At 43.3% G+C, this 27,355-nt stretch overlaps 1 protein-coding gene across 1 annotated transcript in view; it reads left to right on the forward strand.

Annotated features, from left to right (window-relative positions):
- The first annotated feature begins 4,457 nt into the window (after positions 1-4,457).
- Positions 4,458-27,355, forward strand: part of CDKL1 (cyclin dependent kinase like 1) — a 94,709-nt gene continuing 71,811 nt past the window's right edge. The window contains exons 1-2 of the mRNA XM_068254178.1: positions 4,458-4,528; positions 21,458-21,733. Of these exons, the coding sequence (XP_068110279.1) occupies positions 21,566-21,733 (168 nt within the window). The 5' untranslated portion in view covers positions 4,458-4,528; positions 21,458-21,565. The remainder of the gene's footprint in view (positions 4,529-21,457; positions 21,734-27,355) is intronic.

The raw sequence follows: 27,355 nt of genomic DNA on the forward strand, positions 1-27,355 counted from the left end.
AGTGCCCATCCACAACCATTGTACCATATGACTGTACAGTGTCTTGAATTTCTCAAGAATATATGTTTCCCAATATTTGTTCTGTACAATGTACAGTGCTATGGAAGATGTTGGAGCTATATAAATAAAAAAATATTAGTAAAGCAGGGATGTTAAACTCAAAGATAAAGTAGTCCAAATTTTAACACTTGGACCAAGTTGCAGCCCAACCTCAATAACTAATGGCCACCTTCCACGCTTATAAAGTTCCCCCAGTGTGTAATGGCCCTCCTCCCTTCATTTTACAATTCCCTGGTGTATAGTGGCCCCTCTACCTCCCCCTACAGAGTTCCCTAGTGTCTAGTGGCCCTTTTCCCTCCCCTATACAGTTCCCTGGTATCTAATGCCTCCTCCCTCCCCAATAAAGTTCCCTGGTGTTTAGTGTTCCTCCTACATCCCCTATACAGTTCCTTGGGGATGTAGGAGGAACACCCATTTTTAGTGGTCATCCCTCCCTGCCTCATACAGTCCTCTGGTGTCTAGTGGCCCCCCTCCCTCCCCTATACAGTTACCTGGTATCCAGTGCTTTCTCCCCATATGGCTTCCCTAGTTAGCTTCACCTCTAACATAGATGGTGGGACAAACAAAATGCAAAATTGGGAAACCACTTGTGAGCCTAATTTGATGGTTGTACGGGCCGGAGATTTGGCCCGCAGGTTGGAATTTGACATGTTGAGCACACTCTCTTACCTACCCATCTACATGTAACATGCATGTTTAATAATAAAAGTAACAGCAAACAAGAAATTGGAAAGTCCTTTCAAAATGTCATTCAGGTGAACCTTGGACTAACTCGCTGAATATACAAACTATTTCCCTTTAAAACCAGGAAATAAAAATGTCCCGTGCCTGGGAACTGGTACTTAATCCTAGTTAATTCATAAGCTGCACCTGTCACCTGACTGTTGGATGGGCCAAATGAAGAATGCCTCCAGTGTATGTATACTATGTGTATACGTCTATTACTATAACAAAAAGGCAGACTTTAGCACAGGCTGTCCACATCTAGTGTAAAAGAGCTGAGTTACGTATTAGCAAAATGTTTTTAAACAAAATAGCTAGTTACCTATTAATCTGTTCATCTCTGAAACAGTGTTTTGCCTTAATAGGTAACTGGTCAGCTCTGTTGCATAAGCTCAGAAGTGGTGTGGCTTTGACCTGTGTAAAGCTTTCGTAAATTGCTGCTATATATTGGCATTGTATAGATAGGTCTTAGCAGGTGTTCATTGATTATGCCTATGGACTGCAGCTGTGTCTGAGCAATATTAGAGCAGCAGGGTGTTAATTTCTCTGTGTTGCTAGGCCACGAGGAAAAAAACGAGTTGTACAGTAGTACTATATGATACCAACAGAGTCCACATTGGTGATATTAGCAGGATTTTTTTTAGTTTAGCATCCAATAACACACAGATTGTTAAGGCTGTTGTGGAAGTGAGCTTAGAGTAGTTATGTGAGATATACCAGACGATCCCCTCTGTTCTCCAGTCCCACTTCAACATTGAGTCGTCAATTTAGGAGCACTTCCTGATTCTTATGGCAGACTTAGTTACACCAGGTCCACTAATCTGCCAATATGGGAAACTGTGGAAACTTTGAGCCTAACTCTCTCAGTTATAACTGAAATAAAACTGGTTTTCAAAGTAATTTCCATATTTGACTGAAATCTTTTTCACAATGCACTGCTATGGAAAATATGCATACCAACGCGTACTGACGTACACTAACAGAGAACAACGCTTTAAGTGTAAAAGGGTCCTGAGTTACCAAGGCATGGACAGAGATCTCTTAAAGCGGATCCGAGATGAAAAACTAACTATAACAAGTAACTTGTCTATATATCTTATCTAAAGTTTACAAACCGCTTCAATAGAATATGGTTATTTCTTCCAGTGATACAATGACAGCAGCCATGTTGTTTGTAAACATTACACACAGGCAAGCTTATCTGCATCTTCAGCATTCAGCCTGCGAAAAAAACTTAAAGCCCTCCTCCCTCCTCCCCTCTGCCTCTGTAATCTCTGGCTAGTAATACCTCCCTCTCCTCCTGCCCAGACTGAGCTCCCATGAACTCTTGCTACTGTCTGAAAATGCCAAGGCTCTTCAAAAAGCTGTGGGCGAGGCTTGTTTAGTTTATAGGGAATTAGAGTATTAAAACAAAAACAAAAAAAGTATTTGGCTTGAGGAATGCCCTATAAACAATAGGAAAGGAACACAATTATGCAATGAGTAAAAGTTCATCTCGGATCCACTTTAAGGTGGCCACTAATGATCTTTTTCATCCAATTTTACCAAATGTATGTAGTATAAGGGTAAATTGAATGAATATCTTAGATGGGTCATTTAGGCAGTTCCCTTTTATTACATAGAAATGGTAAGACGGATGAAAAACATTGGATCATTAGTGGCCACTTTAGGCATCTTCACTTAGGACATTGTTAGGTAAAGGTATCAAGAAATCGCACCCAATCATAGTTTGTGAGAGAGGGCCACTCGATATTAGGTAAGTAGAAAGGGCACCCCAGTACATGTAACCAGAGAGCTCCCCCAGTATAGGTAGTCAGAAAGACCCCCTTCCAGTATAGAAAGCTAGAGAAATGTGCCTCCCCCCCCCCCAACAGAAAGCCAGTATAGCCAGCCAAAAAAACCCCTCCCCAGTATAAGTAGCCAGAGAGCCCCCCTTATAGGTAATCAGAGAGCCCCCAGTTTATGTGGTGAGAGAGAAGGCCCACCCCAATGCAGAGTGCTCAGGGAAGGGGTAATGTAACTAACCTCTCCAGCATCCATAGGGGGAAAGAATAACTTCACGGGGTTGGGCATGGTTGATAAATAGCGAGGTAAATAATGAGCCTATTGTGCTCATACTTATTAGTAGGCATGATCAATAAGATGAAGATAATTCTGAGTTGATGCAGTATTATGCAAATGTATGCAGCTTGAATATGGACCAATCAAGTCCCACCAAAGTTTAAATTGATTGGTCCATTTTCAAGCCGCATACATTTGCATACAGAATTTGCATACAGAATTTGCATAATCCTTCATCAAGTCGGAATTATTTGCATCTCATTGACCAGGATTACTTACCAGTTCACCAGACCAAACACCACTTATTTGTTTAATTTGTGGGATAGTCCATAAGCATCCCGTATCTTCATATACTGGACCGTGACAGTGCTGGGTCCCTCTAAACATATTCAACCCAGTGTTTAAATATATTCTTCTGAGGGTGCGCGCAACCGTGGACGAACATGTCCATACAGTGCATGTGTAGTATGAAGACGCAATACAAAGACACTGGCAATATTAAGGCAAAACACTCATTCCACCGTTCAAATGTTCCACCATGGGTGGCTTTGGGATCCTGAGTGCTCCCGAAGACGTGCTGCTCTGTACTGCACATGACAGCGTGCTCGGGCATGTGCGGTACGGAGCGGCCCCTCTTTGGGGCACTCGGGCTCTCGAGCTTCCAGCAGCAGCAGTGAGCAGTCTCCGACCCATCGGTCGGAAACTGCTTACAGGGGAGCCAGTGGTGGAACGCTGGACCAGGAGAGGAATGGAAAGGCTCTATAGGACCTAGAGCCTTCCCGCTCCGTAGGCAAGTATTTGTAAAAAATGAATTGCTTCAGACTCCCTTTAATCTTCTTTTTAATCTTCTCTTCAAAATAACTTTTCAGCACTTTTGAATTGAAAAAGTACAAAAAAATAGGTGAAAAAGGTACTATAAATTATAAAACGATTCTCAGTATAATTCTTGTTGTTGTTTTTTTTTGTGTGGCTTAAAAGGTACTGTATTGACAAGTTGTGAAGCATAAAGGGGCCCATACACTCAGCCGATTTTCTGGCCGACCGATCGATCCCGATCGATCGATCGATTGATCGTTTGCAAATCGGTTGGCCAATCGACCGATCGATGGCCGATTTCGATGGATTTCCATCGAGCTGGCAGGATGGAAAATTTAGGTCGATCTGATGAGATTGCTTATCAGTTTGCATCGGCCTTAATGGAAATCTGATGGCAAAAAAATGCCATCAGATAGAATTCCAATAGATTTCAAACTGAAATCTATTGGAATTCTATCCTGGTAAAAAAATGTTCTAAAAACGCATCAGATAGCTCATCAGATGCATTTCTTATCTATCTGCTGCCAATCTGACGAGTGTATGGGCACCTTAACACTATTTTTGTCCCCACCACTGCTGCCCTTGCTTGCCTTGAGTAAACTGATTGGTAGAGTCACGAACTAGCACCAGTGACAATGGTAAGACTGCACATCACAGCCTAGATATCCCTGGGAAGAGAATACAGAGCTCACATGCCTCCCCAGTGGCAGGAGAGAGTTAGTTCGCTGATTGGCCACACGAGTAGGGGAGGGAGTATCATTGCTATGGCTACGTCTAGGCTGGTAGTGCGGCTCCCTCAGATCAGGCTGCTCAGTAGGTAGAGATCCGGAGTCTGAAGAGCGTGAGGTGCAACCCACCTTGTGTGCAGGTCAGTAATTCCCTTATTAATAACAACAACAAGCTGTGTGTACTTTCCAGTGTGCTCTGATAGTGTTATTATCATCCAGTAACTGCGCTATGGATAACATATTACTATCAGTGCTGAATAACCTGAGGATGTGTGCATTACTATCAGTGCTGAATAACATGAGGATGTGTGCATTACTGTCAGTGCTGAATAACATGAGGATGTGTGCATTACTATCAGTGCTTAATAACATGAGGATGTATGCATTACTGTCAGCGCTGAATAACCTGAGGATGCGTGCATTACTATCAGTGCTGAATAACATGAGGATGGGTGCATTACTATCAGTGCTGAATAACATGAGGATGTGTGCATTACTATCAGTGCTGAATAACATGAGGATGTGTGCATTACTATCAGTGCTGAATAACCTGAGGATGTGTGCATTACTATCAGTGCTGAATAACATGAGGATGTGTGCATTACTGTCAGCGCTGAATAACCTGAGGATGCGTGCATTACTATCAGTGCTGAATAACATGAGGATGTGTGCATTACTGTCAGCGCTGAATACCATGAGGATGTGTGCATTACTATCAGTGCTGAATAACATGAGGATGTGTGCATTACTGTCAGCGCTGAATAACCTGAGGATGCGTGCATTACTATCAGTGCTGAATAATAACATGAGGATGTGTGCATTACTATCAGTGCTGAATAACATGAGGATGTGTGCATTACTGTCAGCGCTGAATAACCTGAGGATGCGTGCATTACTATCAGTGCTGAATAACATGAGGATGTGTGCATTACTGTCAGCGCTGAATACCATGAGGATGTGTGCATTACTATCAGTGCTGAATAACATGAGGATGTGTGCATTACTGTCAGCGCTGAATAACCTGAGGATGCGTGCATTACTATCAGTGCTGAATAACATGAGGATGTGTGCATTACTGTCAGCGCTGAATACCATGAGGATGTGTGCATTACTGTCAGTGCTGAATAACATGAGGATGTGAGCATTACCATCAGTGCTGAATAACATGAGGATATGTGCATATCAGTGCATATCAGTGCTGCATAATAACATGAAGATGTGTGCATTACTATCAGTGCTGCATAATTACATGAGGATGTGTGCATTACTATCAGTGCTGAATAACATGAGGATGTGTGCATTACTATCAGTGCTGCATAATAACATGAGGATGTGTGCATTACTATCAGTGCTGAATAACATGAAGATGGGTGCATTACTATCAGTGCTGAATAAAATGAAGATATATGCATTACTACCAGTGCTAAATATAGTAACATGAGGATGTGCGCATTACTATCAGTGCTGATTAACATGAGAATGTGTGCATTACTATCAGTGCTGGATAACATGAGGATGTGTGCATTACTATCAGTGCTGGATAAAATGAAGATCTATGCATTACTACCTGTGCTAAATACAGTAACATGAGTATGTGTGCATTACTATCAGTGCTAAATAACATGAATATGTAAAAATTACTATCAGTGCTGAATAACATGAGGATGTAAAAATTACTATCAGAGCTGAATAGCACGCCAGCCACATGAGGATCTGTGCATTACTATGACTGATGTCTGGCAGGCATTGCAGTTATTTTGTTATAACTTGCAGATTTTTATTGGTAAATTAAATTATTAATTCTGTTATTCATTTTTTTAGCCTTATTTTTTTGTAGTGCTAATTACTAATTACAACTTCTCATTGTTATGTCTAGTATGTTTGTATTCACAAATATTTTTACCTGTTGGCTGCATTTAATCATGCAAATCTTGATATGCTGGTTATTTTATTATGGTGTCAGAAAAATCCACCATTCCCGATTGACTGTTATCAAATAAAAACGGGAAATCCGATCTGATTTCTTGCTTGAATAAAAAAAAAGCTCTAAATTTTTAGGGAAATCCGATCTTTTTTTTATCGAATTGCCGTAAAATTGGATCATTTTATTGCATTGTGTGGGGCCACCTTAACTGATAGCTACCACGGTACTGTGTGTGTGTGTGTGTGTGTGTGTGTGTGTGTGTGTGTACATATATGATTTCCCACTATAGCCCCCAAGTTGCGAACTGAAGCTCCATTTCCACAGCCTTAGATTCAAAAGTGGTGGAAGAACCATTTACAAAAAATGGGTTTGATATTTGGCCTTGGATCGCCACTTTTCAAAGGCTGAACCGGAAGTGGAAAACCATTGTTTGTATAGAACCCCCCCCCCCCCCCCCAATGTTTTTCACTTTGCACCATTGAAGTCAATGTTGTTTTCTACTTTGTACCATTGAAGTCAATGTTGTTTTCCACTTCCCTTGTGGCTGGATAGTATACTGGTTAAGGCCTATATAGTAAAGAGTCCTTGGGCTAGACTCCTTAACACTGTCACTGCCTACTGAGTGTGCCTTTCTGGCTGCAGCTCAAGTGCTTTTATTCTGGCAGGAAAAAAGTGAAATATAAATGATATTTGTGTGGCCTTGGTAAACTCGCTGATACCTTTTCATACAAATGGCATGGTGTCAGCGTCTGAAATATAAAATGTGCACAAAATAAAGTTTTGAGATAAATGACTACCCTGAGATTCACGTCCTTTGAAATGTGTAGATATATTTTACATCATTTTGGGTTTTTTTTTTTTTTTTGCACTTGTGGTTATAAATATATGTGTGTGTAGATAGATAAATACACAGGCATATGACATGCAAACACTATCTTGGATTTAGCGTTAAAATGATTGATAATTGATCAATTGTTGGGATTTCTTACGTTTATTCGGGCTGATCCAATGTATGTTTTCTCCTAGGTGATATTTTCACATCAATAAAATGCATTTTAAGCCACCAGCAAGCAAGAACATACTAAGAATAATTTTGACAGGACTTTTTTTCAGCTACTTTTGGTGTTTTTTCAATTGCAGAGTGCTGAAAAGTTATTTTGAACACAAGATGAAAAGTAAAACTTAGAAAAGGTGATTTGGATCCTTCCCAATGTCTTTTTTTGTAAAGCACTAACAAGAACTTGTTCAGGTAAAAAGGTTTCCTGGGACCCTCTACTTGGTGGCTGGATGGTGTAATGGTTAAGGGCTCTGCCTCTGACACAGGAGACCTGGGTTCGAATCTCGGCTCTGCCTGTTAGTAAGCCAGCACCTATTCAGTAGGAGACCTTGGGCAAGTCTCCCTAACACTGCTACTGCCTATAGAGCGCGCCCTAGTGGCTGCTGCTCTGGCGCTTTGAGTATATAAATGTTATTTGTCGTGCTCTGGCACGGCTAAATGTACGCATGCACAGTGTTGTTGCATTCACATACGGGGGGAGGTTCGACCACGGGAACATATTGGACAAGCTCTTGTTGGACATGTTAGGAGGGACCCTGCACAATAGCAGGGGGTCCCAAGATGGTTCAGGCTTCTCTCTACTTGGCTTTATTATCTGACTTTTACCAAAAAAAAAAAAAAAAACTTACAGGTTTCCTTAAAATAACCCTAAGATGAGAGTTGCTAAAAGTTTTATACATTTATACATTTAGAATGCGGCAGATCGCTCCTTTGCCGCATTCTAAAGACTCTAAAGATTCTAAAGACTCCTACATTGTCTGGTATAAACTCCGTTCTCTGCAGCCAGTCGGGCGTACTGCGCATGCGTACTGCGCTGTGCTCCCGTTGCCGGGAGTGTTGTACACAGTACTACTGCACAGGCGCAGAACGCTCCCAGCTGCGGGAGCGAGACAGGGGAGCGCGCTTTGCCACACTGGGCCTGCGCCGACTGGCCGTGGAGAATGGGGCTGATACCGGACAATCTAGGAGGCTTTAGACTGTGGCGAGGGAGCTATCTGCGTAAAGGGGGCTAGAGAAAGCCCTAGGTATGTTTAAAACTTTTAGCAACCCTCGTTTCTGGTACACTTTAAAGAATACCCATGGTGACATAATGAGATAGACATGGGTATGTACAGTGCCAAGCACACAAATAACGATGCTGTGTATCTTTTTTTGTTTCGTTCTCTGCCTGAAAGAGTTAAATATCAGGTATGTAAGTGGCTGACTCAGACAGGAAGTGGCTACAGTGTGACCCTCACTGATAATAAATTCCTACTATAAAACACTTTCCTAGCAGAAAATGGCTTCTGAGAGCAAGAAAGAGATAAAAAGAGTCAATAGTTCATAGATTTTAGCTCTGGCATACTTCAATGAGCAAAAAACAATAAAACAGTTAAAACTTAAAAAGTAGATTTAAACATAAATAATCAATAATAAAACTGTGCAATATCTTGAAAAAGTCATTTTTAGGAGAAGGTAGATAGATACAATCGTTTCTTTCATTCGTTTATTTTCGCCTCGGGTGTCCTTTAAGGCTAGGTTCACAGTAGGACGTTGCCTTGTCATGGGATGTTAAATTTGGAATGCAACATTACAATGCAACTAAAAAGTGGCAACGCACATTAACCCTGCGTTACTGTCATATTAAGTAGGTACAGTAAAGCATACAGGCAGAAAAGTATGCTTTCCTGTACCCGGTAACGTGTGCGTTTAGAGGTAACCGCACTGCAGCAGTGCGTTACCATAACGATACGCGTTACAATGCGATGCTGACGTAGCACTGTGAACGTCCCATAGGCTTATCATTGCAGTGCGGTAAGCTGCATTATAAGACTTTGTAACACAGCACCGCAGTGTCCTACTGTGAACCTAGCCTTAATAGTGTAAGGCCTGGAACCCACTGAAATCCGCAAACGCTAAACGCAACCGCTAGCGTTTTGTATGAGCGGTTTGCAAGCGGATTCATGCTCGTTTTAGGGAGTGTATTTAAAAAGTGTATTTTATGCGTCAGCGGTTGTGTAGCGTTTAGCGATTCATGTTTTAATCCTGATTGGTCCTCTCAATTAATTTTAATTTTGTTACAGTGTGCTGTAACTTCAAAACGCTAGCAAAACCGCTCCGTCTAGGTTTTGATAAGCGATTACGCTAGCGTTTGTATACTTAACATTGAAGCGCTAACGCTCCCAAAATGCTGCATGTTCTGCGTTTGCGTTTTTGGGAAACGCAAACGCTCCTGTGGAAGTTGCCCCATCCATTAACATTGGCTGAGCGTTTTGCCAAAACGCTAGCGTATCACAGCGCTGCCAAAATGCTCACAAAACCGCTCGTGTGGGTTCCAGCCCTAAGGGGTGAAATGTGTTATTAGTACAACGTATGACACGGAAGTAAAAAGAGAAAGCTGCCTAACAGAGCTTGCAGTCTTAAGCTACATACACACTGGGGCACCAAAGTGAATTTGCTATTACAATAAAATTGCATCAGATTAGCAATGCGATTATATAGTCCAACGCAACGCACCAAAATGTGAACATAGCCTGAGAGCTGTGGAAGTATGGTATAAAAGGATGTGGTGTTCAGTAGGAAGGAGTGACGAGAAGGGTTGGAGATGATGGGACTGCAGTCATGGGGGCCATATAACACACAATTTTGTTTTTTAAATAACTAGATATTAGATTAAATTTAACAACGTTATAAAATTGTTTACAGCTGAATACACAGCGGAGCATCAGCTGATCGATTCCAGTTGAGGCTGGGAACACACTAGGGCCAGGCAGTGCAGAAAATTATGCGTATTCTGCATGGTGTTTTTTTTTTTTTTTTTTTTTTTTGTATTTCTGTTTTTGATGCATTTGCATTTTTTTCTATATCTTCTCTCAATCAGTGGAGTAAAATGCAGTATCATTAAAAAAACAAAAACAAAAAAAAAATCAAAAACGCATGTAAAGATGCCTTCCTCTGCAGCTCCATTGAGATACAAGATGTGCATTTTACATGCTTTTTTTTTAAATTATGCAGCAAGTGTGTTTTCAAAACCGCACACTGTCAGGGCTCGTTTCCACTATTGCGGTGCAGAATCGCCTGGATTCCACCGCTGACGAAATCGCATGCGGATGCGATTCCGCATGCGTTTTTTGCCGCGATTTTGCATGCGATTTCGCATAGGTAAGGTTATATGCAAATTTAACCATGTCACTGCCTGTGTGGATTTACATTGGTACCTATGCGAATTCGTGGCAAAAAACGCATGGGGAAAACGCAAGCGATTTCCCTATTAAATACATTCCCTGCAATTCGCCTGCATTCCACACGCAGGCAAATTCTGCGGGGTCTATCGTGCAGAAAAATCCTGCACAGAAAAACGCAAATGAAAACTGACAAGTGGAAACAGTCCCATCCACTTGTATTGCCTATGCGAATCTGCATGCGTTGTCTGCATGCGGATTCGCGCTAGGGGAAACGGGCCCTCAAACTCTCTCACATATATGCGTTTTTACTTGCAGCCCATAGTCTTTCATTAGTGGCAAAAATGTTTACTGCAATGCTAACATTTTCATAGACTTCCATTATCCGCCCATAGACTTCCATTATCCCAAGCACCGTGCGTTAAGCGCGGTGCTTCCGGTAATGCGGTGTTACCCTTGTGTCAGCTCAGAGACTTCCGGCGCACCACAAGGGACCGCAGTAAATGGGAAAGTCTCCATAGACTTTCATTGCTTTTGTGGCCCCTTGCAGCAAATTAGGGTAACGCAATGCAGGTTTAGCCTGATAGTGTAAAAGGGGCCTAGAGTGGTAGTATACTGAAAATAAATGTATTTATTAGTAACATAAAATAAGTTTGCGATTGAAACGGCAGTATACTTCTTTTAATGATTTTATTTTGGTTCCAAAATAAAACGGTATTCAATGTTACTGTTGAAATGTTGAAATCAGCTGCAGTCCATTTTCCAGGGGTATTAAAATGTGAACATAGAGTGTTATGCCCCCTGCTCTTATCCCCAAATGCACCCAGCTAGGTATAACCATTCAGGACTTAGGGTTAGACGGGGGTGTAAGGTTAGGCGCCACCAGGGGGGATCTTAGGGTTAGGTTCCACCAGGGGGAGGTCTTAGGGTTAGGCTCCACCAGGGAGGTCTTAGGGTTAGGCTCCACCAGGGGGGTCTTAGGGTTAGGCACCACCAGGGGGGGTCTTAGGGTTAGGCTCCACCAGGGGGTCTTAGGGTTAGACTTCACCAGGGGGTCTTAGGGTTAGGCACCACCAGGGGGGGTCTTAGGGTTAGGCTCCACCAGGGGGTCTTAGGGTTAGACTTCACCAGGGGGTCTTAGGGTTAGGCTCCACCAGGGGTGGTCTTAGGGCTAGGTTCCACCAGGGAAGTCTTAGGGTTAGTCTCCTCCAGGGGGTTCTAGAGTTAGGCTCCACCAAGGGGGGTCTTAGGGTAAAGCACCAGCAGTGGAGTCTTAGGGTTAGGCTTCAGTAAAGGGATGGTTCTGTGTGAGAGTAGGGTTAGGTGGGGTCATAATAAAATATCTGTAAATATTACCAATATGTTAGTATATGAAATAAGTAGTAGAATATCGGCAATTTTACTGATATTCTACATCAGTTATTGCCTGCTCCCTTTTCAACGTGCGTCTTTATTAATTGTATGAGCAGCTCTGGCGGTTCCAATGCTGTAGCCAATGAGAACTGGCAGGTCCCCAAAGTCAAAGGACACTCATGCTATAGACTCAGCTCTCTGAGCTGTCGGCCTAGCCTGTGTGACAGTGATTGGTCTATAATGTGGCCAGGGGGCTTGACTTCTGAAGCAGGAAGTCCGTCTGAATTCTCGAGTGGCCAGTGCCTCTCCATCTTTGACAAGAGAGACTGTCCCTGAGATGGGGAGGCCATAGCAATACCTTTAGGTAGGTGTATAGTGATGTGGCTCAGGATTGCATTCCTCTAACCTACACAGGGTCATAATTAATATTTAGTAGGAATTGCGTAGTTTGTATGTTATTTGGCAGGGTAAATGACAAGTGGTAATGGATATCTGACAGCTGTTAGTAGGAGTACAGTGGAAGACAAAAAAATGAACTTTAACTTTTATTATATAGGATTTCTGCTTTAATAGACTTGTATAATGTATGAACACTCGAATACTGTATTCCGAGCAGAAATATTTATCTACAAACTGTTTTATATTAGGTTTGAGTGGCCTCTGATAGCATCCTACACTAATTGTTTCCTGAACATCAGCCTTTCACTAGGCTAGAAAGCTGAGAGAATGTTTGGCTCCCTGTGGTAATCGTCCTTCGCTGTCAGTCTCTCTCGCTGCTCTCTTGCTGAGACTTTGCTAGAATAATATGTTGGTGCTGACAGGAGTTGGCGCTGAGGTATTTTCGTCCAGAGCTGGTTGCTTGGCAGGTGCAGCCAGTGTCTGTTTATTGTCTGACAAGTGTCCTGGCACACTGGCCAAGTCCTGCATACAGTATAGGGGTTAGACACTGTTTGCTATGTAAATGTAATTACCTTAATTTCTTGCTAGAATGCTTTTCCAATTCCTTTTTTCTAGTTTTTGCTATTGTAGAGAAAGAGGAAATACTGTAGCTGCAAAATTGAATAGCTTGTGTGATATGTTTATTTAATGTAAATATATTCACAGGTTCACATATCAAGTGAGTGTGTGTGTTAGCAGCAATATCACTGACAATGCAGCATACCTGTTCACTAGAGACCAGTGACATCACTCATAATGCAGCCTAGCTATTCACTAGAGACCAGTGACATTACTGATAATGTGGCCTAGCTATTCACTAGAGACCAGTGACATCACTGATAATGCAGCCTAGCTATTCACTAGAGACCAGTGACATCACTGATAATGCAGCCTAGCTATTCACTAGAGACCAGTGACATCACTGATAATGCAGCCTAGCTATTCACTAGACACCAGTGACATCACTGATAATGTGGCCTAGCTATTCACTAGAGACCAGTGACATCACTGATGATGGGGGCTAGCCATTCACTAGAGACCAGTGACATCACTGGTAATGCAGCCTAGCAATTCACTAGAGACCACTGACATCCTTCATAATGCGGCCTAGCCATTCACTAGAGACCACTGACATCCTTCATAATGCGGCCTAGCCATTCACTAGAGACCAGTGACATCCTTCATAATGCGGCCTAGCCATTCACTAGAGACCAGTGACATCAGTGATAATGCAGCCTAGCCATTCACCAGAGACCAGTGACATCACTGATAATGTAGTGTAGCCATTCACTAGAGACCTGTGACATCACTGATAATGCAGTCTAGACATTCGCTAGAGACTAGTGACATCACTGATAATGCAGCCTAGCCATTCACTAGAGACCGGTGACATCACTGATAATGCAGCCTAGACATTCACTAGAGACCAGTGACATCACTGATAATGCAGCCTAGACATTCACTAGAGACCAGTGACATCACTGATAATGCAGTGTAGCCATTTACTACACAGCCATGACCATGTTCAAAGAAATGTATTTTACCTGGGTGGTCAAAAAGTGGTGGGGCCAATAGTGAGTGTTGCCACATGTGAAATATTTAGTGTGCCACATTTCTAGTGTCCCCATTTGTGTGCCAAATCTTTTCTGCATCCCTTATCTTTGCTACAGTTTTGTAGTAGTGTAGTTTCCCAGCATTCCCATCTTTGTAGTGTTTCCTAACCATAGACCTAGTCTATGGTCATCTGTGCCTGTTTGAAAAATCCAAAAATAACTCTGACAATTGCTTAGCGGTGGCTATGTTTGGTGTGAACTAAGCCTTGTGCTTTTAAATGAAGTGTTTTTTCAAATGCGCTTATTTGTCCTGTGACAACTGACATATTTTCAGCGTGGACTATGTTTATGTTTGTGGAAAAAAACTGCGGTTTTCCACTGACTGATTTTTTTGTGGATAATGCATGTTTTATTGTGTGTGTCACCAAACATCAGTTGATGGCAGCTAATGTTCAGCTATGGGAACTGCGGACGATGTGCGATATTATGCAGCAGGGACTTAAAAGTAAATAAAATTGCAAAGCTCTGTCAGAAACATGCGCATCCTATAGAGAATCATTGCTTGCGATTTCGCAGTGTGTGTAAACACACACTATTTTTTGCAAGTGCATTCCAGACTTAATCCACTTAATGCAACATAAAAACACAAACCTACTAAAAATTATAGCTACCAACACAAGAAAAACCCTTGCGCATGCAAACATACCACATTTTCTGCATCTGCAGCTTGTACATGGCCAGCTTTGAGGCAAGGCCACATAGGCCATGGCCTAGGGCACCAGGAAGCAAGGGGCGGACAGTGGGCTGGTACACTCAGGCAGTTAAACTGCAGCAGTCACAAACCCAGTTCATGGCTGCCCTGCTTTCACAGGGGCAGACAGTGGAGCACCCCCCGAGCACAGCACAGAATGTGGAAAGCACAGAGCCAGGGAAAGCACACAGTATGGTGGTGCACAGGATGGGGCGTTTGGAAAGGGAGGTAGTTTGGTAGCAGTGGGCCTTGGGTGATAAAGTCCAGATCCATCCCCGAGCTTGTAGTGGGAACAAATCTGGCATAAAGAGACTTCGTCATGTAAATTGTTCTATTGACTGATAATAATTTCCCCGCTGTAGAGAGATTTACACGATGACTTTAATAGTAAAATTCTTTAAATAGCAGTCAGACGAGTCCATTGAGATCTAATCCGGCATGCCAATCAATAAATGGCATATTTTTGTGGAACTATGTACACTAACATACTACTTAGCGTATTGTGTTACCAGAGTGAAACCGCAGAAGCTTTTCATGTTCGTATGTGACTATGGAAGGAAATTTGCCGTGACGGATGACTGCGCTGTGTTTCACAGATAAAAACCATAAAACCAGGAAAACCTAAAAAAAATAACTAAGAAAGTGAGAGAGGAAATTGGAAGCCGGTAGTACAAAGTTGGGGCGTATCGGTTCACCAGTGATAAAGCATCTAATGTCTCTGCCGGAGCCGGATGGTCTGCAGTTTGCATGAGCCTCAAGGCCTCTGTTTGTTCTGCAGCATTAAGTTACACCTCAACTTCACACTTTGACAATGAGCCAATAACCCGGGAGAAAGAGATCCTCCTGTATATACTGCAGGTCTGCTCCAGTGAAAGTAACCATGAAATCCAAAGCTAACCTCCCGCAGCCCATTTACAGTATACAAAACTAGGTGATGTGTGCTAGGAAGCAGTATAGCCCTCCGGTGTCAGTAGACTCTTATAGGAGCTGATGCTCCCTCATTGAAGCAGTAAATACTAGTTGTAGGGTAGTGGATAGGCTCATCGCTGTTGCCATGGAACTTGAGTGTGGTAAAGGGAGTCAGTAGGTCTTGCTGTTAGATATTATACAATATGTCAAGAAGATTAGCATGAGAGTAGCGTTAGAACCAGTCACGGCCAGCGCTTCCATAGAGGCAAAGGGGGCGATTTGCCCCAGGGCCCCAGAGCCTGTGGGGACCCCCACGCTGCCCGTCCAGCTATGGTGACCGATGAGAGTGGTTACTCTGTATAGGAAGATAAGGAGGTGAATAATGGGGACCCCAAACATGTTTTTTAGTGGAAATATGTTGGACACCTAATGATATTGTGTGATGGGGTGATGGGGAGAAGGGGGGATTGGATCAGCTTCTGGGAGCTGGCTCAGGGGCCCTAGAGGTGATCTGGTTGGAAGGGAGGGCGTCGGGGGGCTGGAGTTACTTTTTCCTCAGGGCCCCCATTGTAGCTAGATCCGGCCCTGGAACCAGCATCGTAGCAATAAGGGATGCAGAGGTTGTGACAGCACTGGGGCCCTTGGACTAGAGGGGCCCACTAGGGGCTCTCCTTCAACCACTGTATTATCTCTTCAATGCTGGTAATGGTCACTATATGCTTTGGATAGAGGTTGTCATTAGCAAATTGTTCCCCTCATCTGCTTACACCTCTCATACTGTGGATGTCCTTGGCAGGTGCGCCATATGAATAGGTGCGCCTGGTTAAGGAGCGCTGCCAATTCTTCCCTGTTGTCTAAAAAAATGTGTAAACCATTTTATGGCCAGCTGCCCCAGGTTCACACTATGTTTAATTGGTAATTAGAGGTTAGGGTCCCTTCCATGAAGGATGCCCTCATCACGGTGGAGGGGTCCAGTATGAAACGATCTGCATGCAAGCTGTTTTTAGAAGCCAACATCCACCATTTTGTTACTGTTGGTGCATCTGTTTTGAATGCTAGATGTGTATCCTGCTTATAATTGGGCTCTGCACACCTATGCTGGTTGTCATTCAGATGCAGCCTGTCTTGGGAAGTGCTGCCACCTCTACCTGCACCATATTATTTGTCATTTATAGAATGCTTGGGAGGCCCAATATAAAACTTGCAATGGGGCCCAAAGCTCTTTAGCTGCGCCACTGGTTAGAACCCTTTTCTACTGGCCACAATTCCATCCAATGTTTGGATTGCACACTCTTCGCTGATCACAAGGGCACTGTAATTATTGTGTACGACTTGGTGCCCTTTTTCGGTTAATGCGATTTGATTTTCCCCAATCGTAGTGCAGGCTTCATTTGACCTGCATTTGTGTTTTGGCTAGGAATGCAAGAAAAACGCATAACAAACACTGTGTTCAGATTTCCCTGATTTAGTCTTTTTTTTTTTTGCTTCACGCGATCAGAAAAAAACTAGTGATGCAATCCGCAGACTGGTGCATCACTCTGCCTCTACTGTCCTTTCCTCTCTTCCCTGGTCTCTGGGCAATCCTAGCTTTTCACCCAGTCATAATTATTTGGTTGTTTGCGTTCTCTCCTCTTGGACACTTGTCCCTTCACACATTTGATTTTTTTGATTTTTTGTTGTTCAGCACTCACGTTCTTCATTTCAGCACTCACTCTTCATTTGCTCCTTTACATTGCTATCACATTGGTTGATTATGGGTATCTTACCCATTGCGTGCAATATCACACTTAGTAGGTGTGTTTTTTGATAACTGTAACAGCGGATATATTATTCATTCTATTATATGATGTGAAATCATGCTGATACTATGTTTGTTGTTGCTGCCATGCTGTAGACTCCGTCTGGTTCATTATTATGCATTTAGCTTCATTGGTATCTCAGCATGCCTCCCTTAATTTGGCTTTTAATAGCTTTTAGTAGTTTTTATATTTCTAGTGATGTTTTGATATGGAATAAAGATTTATTGATATCCTTTCTTTTGTTTTTGTTTTTATCATATATTCTTGTGATCTGTGATCTGTTTCTTTACACTCGAATAATTTGTTATTTTTGAATAGCATTCACCAGCTATTGGTGCTGACCCAGTCTTTTGTCAGAAAAAAACTAAAACGCAATCAGACTGTGAAAAACGGCTGATTCTGAAAGAATTGCACCAAATCGCACAGAGAATAGCATGGTGTAAAAAACAAAAAACAATCATGATCGCATTGTAGTACATTTCCAATTGCGATCTTCAGTAACAAAGAGCCCTTAGGGCCCGTTTCCACTTGTGCGTTGCGATTCCAGTGCGGAAAACGCATGTGCGATTTCGCATGTGGATGCGGTTTTCCATGCGTTTTTCTATGCGAATTCGCATGCGTTTTGTGGCCAAGTGTTTTTTAACCATGTCAATGCTGGTGTGCTTTTTACATTATTTTTTACACAAAAACGCATGCGAAAACATATAGAAAAACGCATGGCAAAAACGCATGCGTTTTTCCTATTAATTACATTGTATGCGATTCTGATTGGCTCTGCCGTGCAGATTTTTTCTGCACAGAAAAACGCTCAGAATTCCTGACAAGTGGAAACAGTCCCATCCACTTGTATTGGCTATGCGAATCTGCATGCAGAAAACGCATACAGATTCGCCCTAGTGGAAACGGGCCCTAAATGTCATGGATAAATTTCACTTAAATTACACCTGAACTGGGAAAGATATGGTGGCTGCCATATTTATTTTCTTTCAAGCAATACCAGTTGCCTGGCAGTCCTGAGGATCTCTTTGGCTGCAATAGTGTCTGAAACAAGAATGTGGCTAATCCAGTCGGATTTCAGTCAGAATCATCTGATCTGCATCATGCTTGTTCAGGGTCTATGGCTAGAAGTATTAAAAGCAGATGATCAGCAGGATAGCCAGGCAACTGGTATTGTTTATAAGGAAATACATATGGCAGCCTCCATATACCTCTTGCTTCAAGTTCCCTTTAAGGTAGTTGTACATTTATAGATTTTTAAGTTGGATCAGAGTGATTGAATATGCCAGATATTTATGCCTCCGCATGTCAGATCGATCAAGGGCATAGGAGGAGTGGTAGTAGACAGCTCATAGTGTTGCATTTTGTCGAACAGCGCACCGCTGCAGTTCGATAGATTTGCAATAGACTTCATGCTGAAATTGACTGAAAATCTATGTGCAGTGTGTGGAAGGAAACAATTCCTCCATCTTTTCACCACATCAGTTGGCAATCTACTAATGTGTGGCTCTCGTTTGCCTTGAAAGTGATTTAGCTTTTTCACACCAGGACGTTGCGTTAGAGGGGGCGTTAAGGTCGCATAACGTCCCCCTAACTCTACGCCTGGTGGTGCTGGATCTGGACGTCAGAGTGAGCCGCGTTGTGCAGCTCACTCTGGCGTCAGTGATGCCGTGATGCGCACTCTTGTGCGCATGCGGCATCACGTGGTCCCGCCGGCCAATCGCTGCACAGAGCGGCTGCTCCAGGAAGTAAACACTGCACGTCATAACGTGCAGTGCATATTAATTAGCCATGTGCCTGGCCGCTCTCCGCTCCTCCCCAACATTAGTGAGCATGTGCAAGCAGTCTAACGCGGCTTAGCCGCGTCTAAAGTACTGCATGCAGTACGTTGCCTTGTGACGCAGCGTTACAATGTAACGCAACGTCCGCACTGTGAACAGCCCCATTGATTTTTCATTACTGTGCGGTGGGCTGCGTTACAGGCTGCTCTAACGTGCGCCTGTAACGTCCCACTGTGAAACCAGCCTAAGTTATGAAGGAACGTGTATACAGATAAAGATAAGCCACTGAGTAGCCTACATTGGGCTAGGAAACAGTGATGTAGCAATACAGGATGCAAAGGCTGTGACTGCACTGGGGCCCCGGGGGCCAGAGGTCCCGCCTAAGTGTGTCCATACATTACTTGATTTTCATCATTGATATCAGGCTGATTCGATCATGATAATCAAATCTGGCAGAGATAGATGCCGCAACATGGACAAACGATTGATCCGGCATGCTGGAAAATCTTGGTCGAAAGGGCTCAATTGGGTGTACAGTGGTAATGGTGTTTGATTTCAAGATGACTGATGGACCCCCGGCCGGGCTGCCCCCAAGTGTATGTGTAGCCCTGGTGCCATGGTGATTGCTGCATGATCACCTGTTGGGCGGGTGCATCTTCTCATTTCCTCCTGTGTCCGGTGACTTTCGATTTGATGTCACTACATGCGGCTGTGTAAGGCAGTACAGGCGCCCCTGGTGGCAATTCAAAAAGACGCTGGACACAGGAGAAAACTAGGAGTTGTGCCCCCGTGTCAGGTGAGCTTGCAGCACTCTCCACAGGCCCAGGGTGGACACATTGCAGCGCGAGGGGAACAGCGCAGCAGGTGGATGCAGTGCCCTTAGGATGATTTCCAATATATTCCATGCTGAAATCTATTGGAGGTCTGTCTGCGGTGTGTGGGCAGACAAGAGATCCCCCTCTGTTTAGATTCAACCAGAGTGTGATCATACTGATGGTCGATCAAACAATGTATGGCCACCCTAAAGCAGACCTGAACTCAGAACTTTCTCTCTGCTCTAAAAGATAACCAACAGCATAATAATCTTAACGAAAAAAAGCACTTCTTTGGTACAGCTGATACAAATCCTTCTATAAATATGCAGTATCTAATTCCTGCTTTCATAGAAGCAGACATAGGGTTAACATCCTGTGTTTACAATTTAGCTGCTCTGCCGAGGCTGTCAGCTGACACAGCTGAGAGGCAAATTACAGTTGTATTTAGTCAAAGAGGAGGGGGAATTAGACAAGCTAAACTCTCTAAATGACAGCAAACAATTGACAGCATCCCTAGGCTGTAAATGAAATGGAACCAACAGAAGTGTGCAGATCCCCCATGGACTAAAATACACACCTTGAATACAAATCATGTGCAAATTATGCACTAATCCCTCATCTAAGAATTTGAATGCAAACTGAAGCACATGGATGCAGCTAGCCATAAGTATACTTGCATTTGTTTTGTACAGCAGGAGAATTGGCAGCGCTTCTAGAGGCTGCACCCGCATTAACTACCTGCATAGATGTACACAGCCTAGGAGCGCTGACAATTGTTTGCTGTCCTTTGAAAAAGAAAAAATGTGTATACCATTTATGAATAGCAGCACCAGGTAAGAATTATGTTTTTACGGTTAGGCTAGTGGTTAGGACTCTTCCGTGAGAGTGGGTCATCGCGTGGAAGAGTCTAATATGGAATAATTTGTGCACATACTATTTTTGCTGAAGCTAACGCCCTCCTTTGCTGTACCTGTTTTTAATGCAAGTTGTGTAATTTGCCAGTTTTTCGAGCTCTGCACATCTATGCAGGTAGTTAATTCCGGTGCAGCCTCTGGAAGCACTGCCAATGTCTCCTGCTGTACTAAACTCTCTAAATACATACAGGGTGGATTTCTCTCTGTTTTCCTTCTGCCCTGTGCAAGAGTTGAGGTCCATTTTAAGGCCCTCATTCAGCCACTGAATTAGATTTCCGTCAGTGCTTCAGAGGTAATGATCATATTGGGCTTTAAAAATGTTAAGTAAAACATAGCTTTGTAAAAGGGATAAACTTTCAAAATAAGCCAAAAAAAGTAATGAACATTGAGCAAAGAGCACGATGTACTCCTTTCATATAGTGTCTCTGCAACTGAATGACTAGCAGGAGGATTCCTCTCTCACATACTTCTCTTGAGCGACAATGGCGTGCAGGCCTCTTCAGTGAATAGGATGTCTGTGTAACATAAATTATCCTGTTATACCAAGGCCCCTCTCTATCTGTGCTCTGCCATTCAGGACAAATTATACTTTACTGCGGACTTTCTTCTGCCTTCAGGTGCCGCCCAGAGACACGCCACTGTTTCCCGGAGAGAGGCTGCTTTTGTGATCCAGTGACTCAAGCATTGTACGGAGCTTCTGTGGTGGAAAGGCTGGTTCTGTCTTCATGGAGAAGTATGAGAAGATCGGTAAAATCGGGGAAGGTTCCTATGGCATCGTCTTTAAATGCAGGAACAGAGACACTGGGCAAATTGTGGCTATTAAGAAATTCTTGGAATCCGAAGATGATCCGGTGATCAAAAAGATCGCTTTGCGGGAAATTCGCATGCTTAAGGTAATTTTCAATGTTGTTGCTGACTTTAATGTATACTTTAAAGAAAATATGAAGTAAGGAAAATCACCTTAGTTTTTATACATACTGTACCTAAGTAAAGGGAAGAGTCTAGATACCAAAGAGCATTCCTGGTCCTTGGTAAATCCTGTCATTCCTAAGCCATCCCTGTTTGAAGTTGTTGGACCTTTTTGATCTTCAGTACTCCTCAGGTTGCCTTCGGAACTACTCACATCCTTGGGTTATTCTGAAAACGAGCGCATGTGTACCGTGCATGCACAAGCCCAGACTGCCTGAGGTGCACCGAAGAGCAATTCAACCTAGCTGGTTGAGTAACTTCAGTCAGTGATGGTTCAGGAACAACAGGATTTCCTGAGGACTGGGAAGGTTCTATGGTATCCAGAGCCTTCCCTCTACTTGGGTAAGTATCAAACCTAAAGTGCGTTTACTCACTTTAGGTTCCCTTTAAGGAAAACAATACATTTGTATTGAGAAAAAGCATTCTGTTCAGCTGTATACATTCCATAGATTAACATAAAGGCTAGGTTCACAGTGATCAGTGGAATAACGCACGCGTTATAACTGTAATGGAGATTGGACATAGAGTTTAATACAAAGCCTGCATGCAGCGAGTTAGAATAATCCGTTACAACGCAGAGATGTGAACAGCCCCATAGAATTGTATGGGCAGTGAGTTGACATGCAGATTATTCTGCAACGCAACTGAGCACTGTGAACAGGTCCAAAAATGTATTTCAGGTTGCTTTCTTTGTCATGTGCAGATAAAATACAGCCATTCCACAGTTCTCCCAACAGAAAGTTGCCGATGGGAGTGTAAGAAAGAAATCAGAGGATTTGTGGATGTTTTCAGAAAGAATAGCAATGCATTCTGCTTTCTGTAGCAAATTAGTTGGGCAGAAATATTGGAAGTTATGGTCAGTCTGCACTCTAAATACAGAACGATCACCGTTGTTGCCAAGAAAGGTATTTTAAGCTGTCACTTTTGGAAATAATGTGAATATACCTGGCTGCTTGGTCTTGTAGCTACTTACTGTCAGGAGAGTGGGAGTTGCTTCCCCAGCACATCACTGCACACTACCCACTTCCTCCCTCTGCTGAGAGAGATTATCGCTTTGTTGGGCAACACTTCAGCTCAGCAGTATTATCATCTTCCCATATGATGTCTCCTTGTTTAGTGTGCAATAAACTGTAAATCTCTCAGCAGCACATGGAGGGAGGAGGCAGGGTCAACTCAGTGGACACAGGAATAAACTAGTGGCCCCTCCCAACTTGACTACCTCCTATGGGTGATGATGGGATGGGTGAGTGGTTTACATTGCTACCTGGTCAATAAAATTGCACTTCTGTACTCCTGTATATTAGTCGAAGAGACAGGTACTTTCAATATGTTGGATGCAAAATGTACTGGAGGCTGTACTGAGGCTCAACTCATTGTCAAATCCACCTTGGATCATGAAAGTATGCTGCTTGGAGCTAGCACAGAAAAGCTATTTTTATAATGCAAGAAGAAGCACAAAAAAATAAGAGAGACAGATAGGAAAAAGTATTTATTTCAAGCAAACACAGGGCACCCATGCTTAATGCCTTTGATATATAGGACAGCGGCTACCACAGAGAAACAGGTGTCTTGGCCAAAGACTATAGAATATGATAGAGACATTAGCTTACAACTATAGTAGATATGGCTTGTTTCCATTAAGCAACGTAGGAGCCTTACATCAGCGCAGCTCTGCGTTGCACTTGGCTTCCCCTGGGGTGGGGCTTGCCATCCCATTCATTATGGGCCACTTCTTTTCTCAATCTACACCCGTGGCCTGGGACAACTAATTAACTCTTTTGGCTTCCAGTATCACCTCTATGCGGATGACACCTAAATCTATCTCTCAGCTCCTGACCTGTCCTCACTACTATCCAGAGTCCCCGACTGTCTACGTGCCGTTTCTGCATTCATGTCCTCCCGCTTCCTCAAACTCAACATGACTAAAACGGAAATTGTGATTTTTCCACCATTGCTATCTACACCCCCACCAATTGCAACCATAATGGTAGACAACACCCCAATAACCTCAACCACTAAGGCCCGCTGCTTGGGGGTTATACTTGACTCAGAGCTCTCCTTTAAACCTCACATTGCCTCATTAACCACCACCTGCTATTTCCAGCTCAAAAATATATTCCGTATCCGTCCCTTCCTCACACAAGAGGCCACCAAAATGCTTGTTCATGCCTTAATCATCTCCCGCCTAGACTACTGCAACACCCTGCTCTGTGGCCTACCAAAAAACAGGCTAGCTCCTCTCCAATCCCTTCTAAATGCAGCGGCCCGCCTCATTCACCTTTCCACACGCTCTTCTGATGCAGCCCCACTGTGCCATTCTCTCCACTGGTTACCCATTACCCAGAGGATCCAGTTCAAACTCCTGACTCTAACATACAAAGCCCTCCACGAGTTGTCTCCTCCATACATCTCCTCACTAATCTCAAGATATTGTCCCTCCCGCAACCTTCGCTCCTCCCAAGAAATTCTCCTGGCCTCTAAGCTGATCACCTCCTCTCATGCTCGCATCCAGGACTTTACACGAGCATCAGCCCTTATCTGGAACTCTCTTCCACAGCCTGTACGTCATGCTCCAAACCTGGACATCTTCAAACGCACTCTTAAAACACACCTTTTCAGACAAGCTTATAACATTCTATAGCCCTTTATTTACTTATATGTCACAATGTAATCAGATGCAAAGAATCACTGCCTCATCCATCCTCCACCCCCTTACCTAGTGTGTCCCCCACTACCCATTAGATTGTAAGCTCGCAAGGGCAGGGTCATCCTCCTAATGTTTACTGTTTTTGTAACAATATTTGTGCTGCTTGGAACTCTGCTGTATATTTGTTAGTTGTATCTATGTTCCCCTTGTCGTCTTATTGTGCTTTGTAAAGCGCTGTGGAATATGTTGGCGCTATATAAATAAAAAATAATAATAATAATAATAATAATGAATGGGATCGCAGGCGCAATCGCCCCAAAACGCATGCAACCATGCAGTGAGATTCAGTGGTGAATCGCAGCACATATATGAAAACATCAGAGAGTGCAGTCTATTCACTCTCTGATATCCCTGCAATCACATTTCCATAAGTGCGGTTGAAAGCGCACAGGTTGCAAGCTCCTCTGGGTGACAGTTAGATCTGGGACCCACTGGAGGCCGCGGCAGCAGCTTAGCATTCACTCACGATTTCTGACTCATTCTCCACAATTCCCCGAGCGGTCGCATTGGCCCTCATTGCCTTGTATACAGAATGCTCTATGTCAATGACAAAATTGCAGCAGGCAGCACTTTTGTGATTGCTCCTCAATCGCAATGCTGCTAATAATACCACCCGCATAGGGTTCCACTGATGCAAGAATCATCAAGTGCTGCAAAAGCACTGCTAGTGGGCCTCTGCCTTTAGTAAGGGACCCTTCACACTGGCTGCGTTCCGTATCGATTTGAAAAGGCTTGCAATTTACAAAACGCAATTACAGTAAAGTTATAATGGGAGTTGTGGGAATGCAGTCATACTGAATGCATTTCTGATTTTCTAAAAAGGCAGTCGTAGTTCTGCTGCATTTTTCCTGAGTTTTGATTGAGGCCAACATAATGAAAATCGCAAAATACAAAATGCTTTGCGATTGCGATTTTTTGGTGTAAAGGAGCAGTGATATGACTATGTACTCTGTAAAGTACTGTAAAAGATGTGAGCGCTATGTAAATGCCAAATGGTAATAATTAATGGTAATGCAGAGCATAGGCAACACCTGTACAGACATCAGACTGTCACCTGATCCAATCACTATCATCAGTTCAGGTGACTGTAATCTTAGTAATCTAAACTTCTCAGGGCTTGACTTCCCCAGCTTAGTGCCAGGGAATATTTGTTGTTTTTGTTGCATCCTCACTTTGCACCGCGAGCGCTTTGTTCTGCTGCTCTCCTGTATAAGGGATGCCCTGGTTGCTGAGGGATCTGTGTGACTGACATACGTAGTATTTTCCATTCTGACGCACCTGCTCATTGCTGTAAACAAGCGTCTGGTCTGCTGGAACCCCGGCTGCCTCCAGGCAAGTCATTCATGCCTGTGCACAAGTACAAAACCCCGACATCATCTCTGCAGAAATTTAATCTGGAGACCTAAAGGTTAAGAGTGAATATTTCATTAATCAAGGAGACGCCGCCAGCCCGAAACATTGTAAGTATTCCAACGCTTGTGCGGCTTCAGTGCTCTCGTTTCCCAAGTGTACTTATTAAACAGGGAGATCCCTACAGGCACCAGCGGATATAAGATGACAATAGAAAAGAGTGTAGTTATAGCCTGATCGGAGATCCTGGTAATGCCGCAAAGGCCAGCGGAGAAGCCGGCACACTCTCGGCAGCTAGACAGCAGGACAGCAGGAACTTCTTAGTAAAAACATTAACAAATATAGAAAGTGCATAAACTGTATGGTTCTGCCTCTTTCTTTTTTATTACATTTTTTTTATTAATGCAGCTTACAGAGAAGTTGTGAATCTGCTACAAATATTGATTGCATGTGCAGCCGCATCAACATATTCTTATAATAACAGGAAAATAATTTGTATAAATAAAAAGACTGTGTTCAGAGTGGTGTGGTGCGTTGTGGCGTAACGGCAGCGTTGTAACGTGGCTTTCCGTACTGCAATGCACCACCTATGCGACGGGTACAGTGCGGCCGGTGCAGTTTAATTCCATGCAGCATCCCAACTCATTCCAGTACCGCAAGATGTATCCCAACTCATTCCAGTACCGCAAGATGTATCCCAACTCATTCCAGTACCGCAAGATGTATCCCAACTCATTCCAGTACCGCAAGATGTATCCCAACTCATTCCAGTACTGCAAGATGTATCCCAACTCATTCCAGTACCGCAAGATGTATCCCAACTCATTCCAGTACCGCAAGATGTATCCCAACTCATTCCAGTACCGCAAGATGTAACCCAACTCATTCCAGTACCGCAAGATGTATCCCAACTCATTCCAGTACCGCAAGATGTATCCCAACTCATTCCAGTACTGCAAGATGTATCCCAACTCATTTCAGTACCGCAAGATGTATCCCAACTCATTCCAGTACCGCAAGATGTATCCCAACTCATTCCAGTACTGCAAGATGTATCCCAACTCATTCCAGTACCGCAAGATGTATCCCAACTCATTCCAGTACCGCAAGATGTAACCCAACTCATTCCAGTACCGCAAGATGTATCCCAACTCATTCCAGTACCGCACAATGTATCCCAACTCATTCCAGTACCGCAAGATGTATCCCAACTCATTCCAGTACTGCAAGATGTATCCCAACTCATTCCAGTACCGCAAGATGTATCCCAACTCATTCCAGTACCGCAAGATGTATCCCAACTCATTCCAGTACCGCAAGATGTATCCCAACTCATTCCAGTACTGCAAGATGTATCCCAACTCATTCCAGTACCGCAAGATGTATCCCAACTCATTCCAGTACCGCAAGATGTATCCCAACTCATTCCAGTACCGCAAGATGTATCCCAACTCATTCCAGTACCGCAAGATGTATCCCAACTCATTCC

Source organism: Hyperolius riggenbachi, chromosome 9, assembly GCF_040937935.1.
Source record: "Hyperolius riggenbachi isolate aHypRig1 chromosome 9, aHypRig1.pri, whole genome shotgun sequence".
Classification (NCBI taxonomy): Eukaryota; Metazoa; Chordata; class Amphibia; order Anura; family Hyperoliidae; genus Hyperolius; species Hyperolius riggenbachi.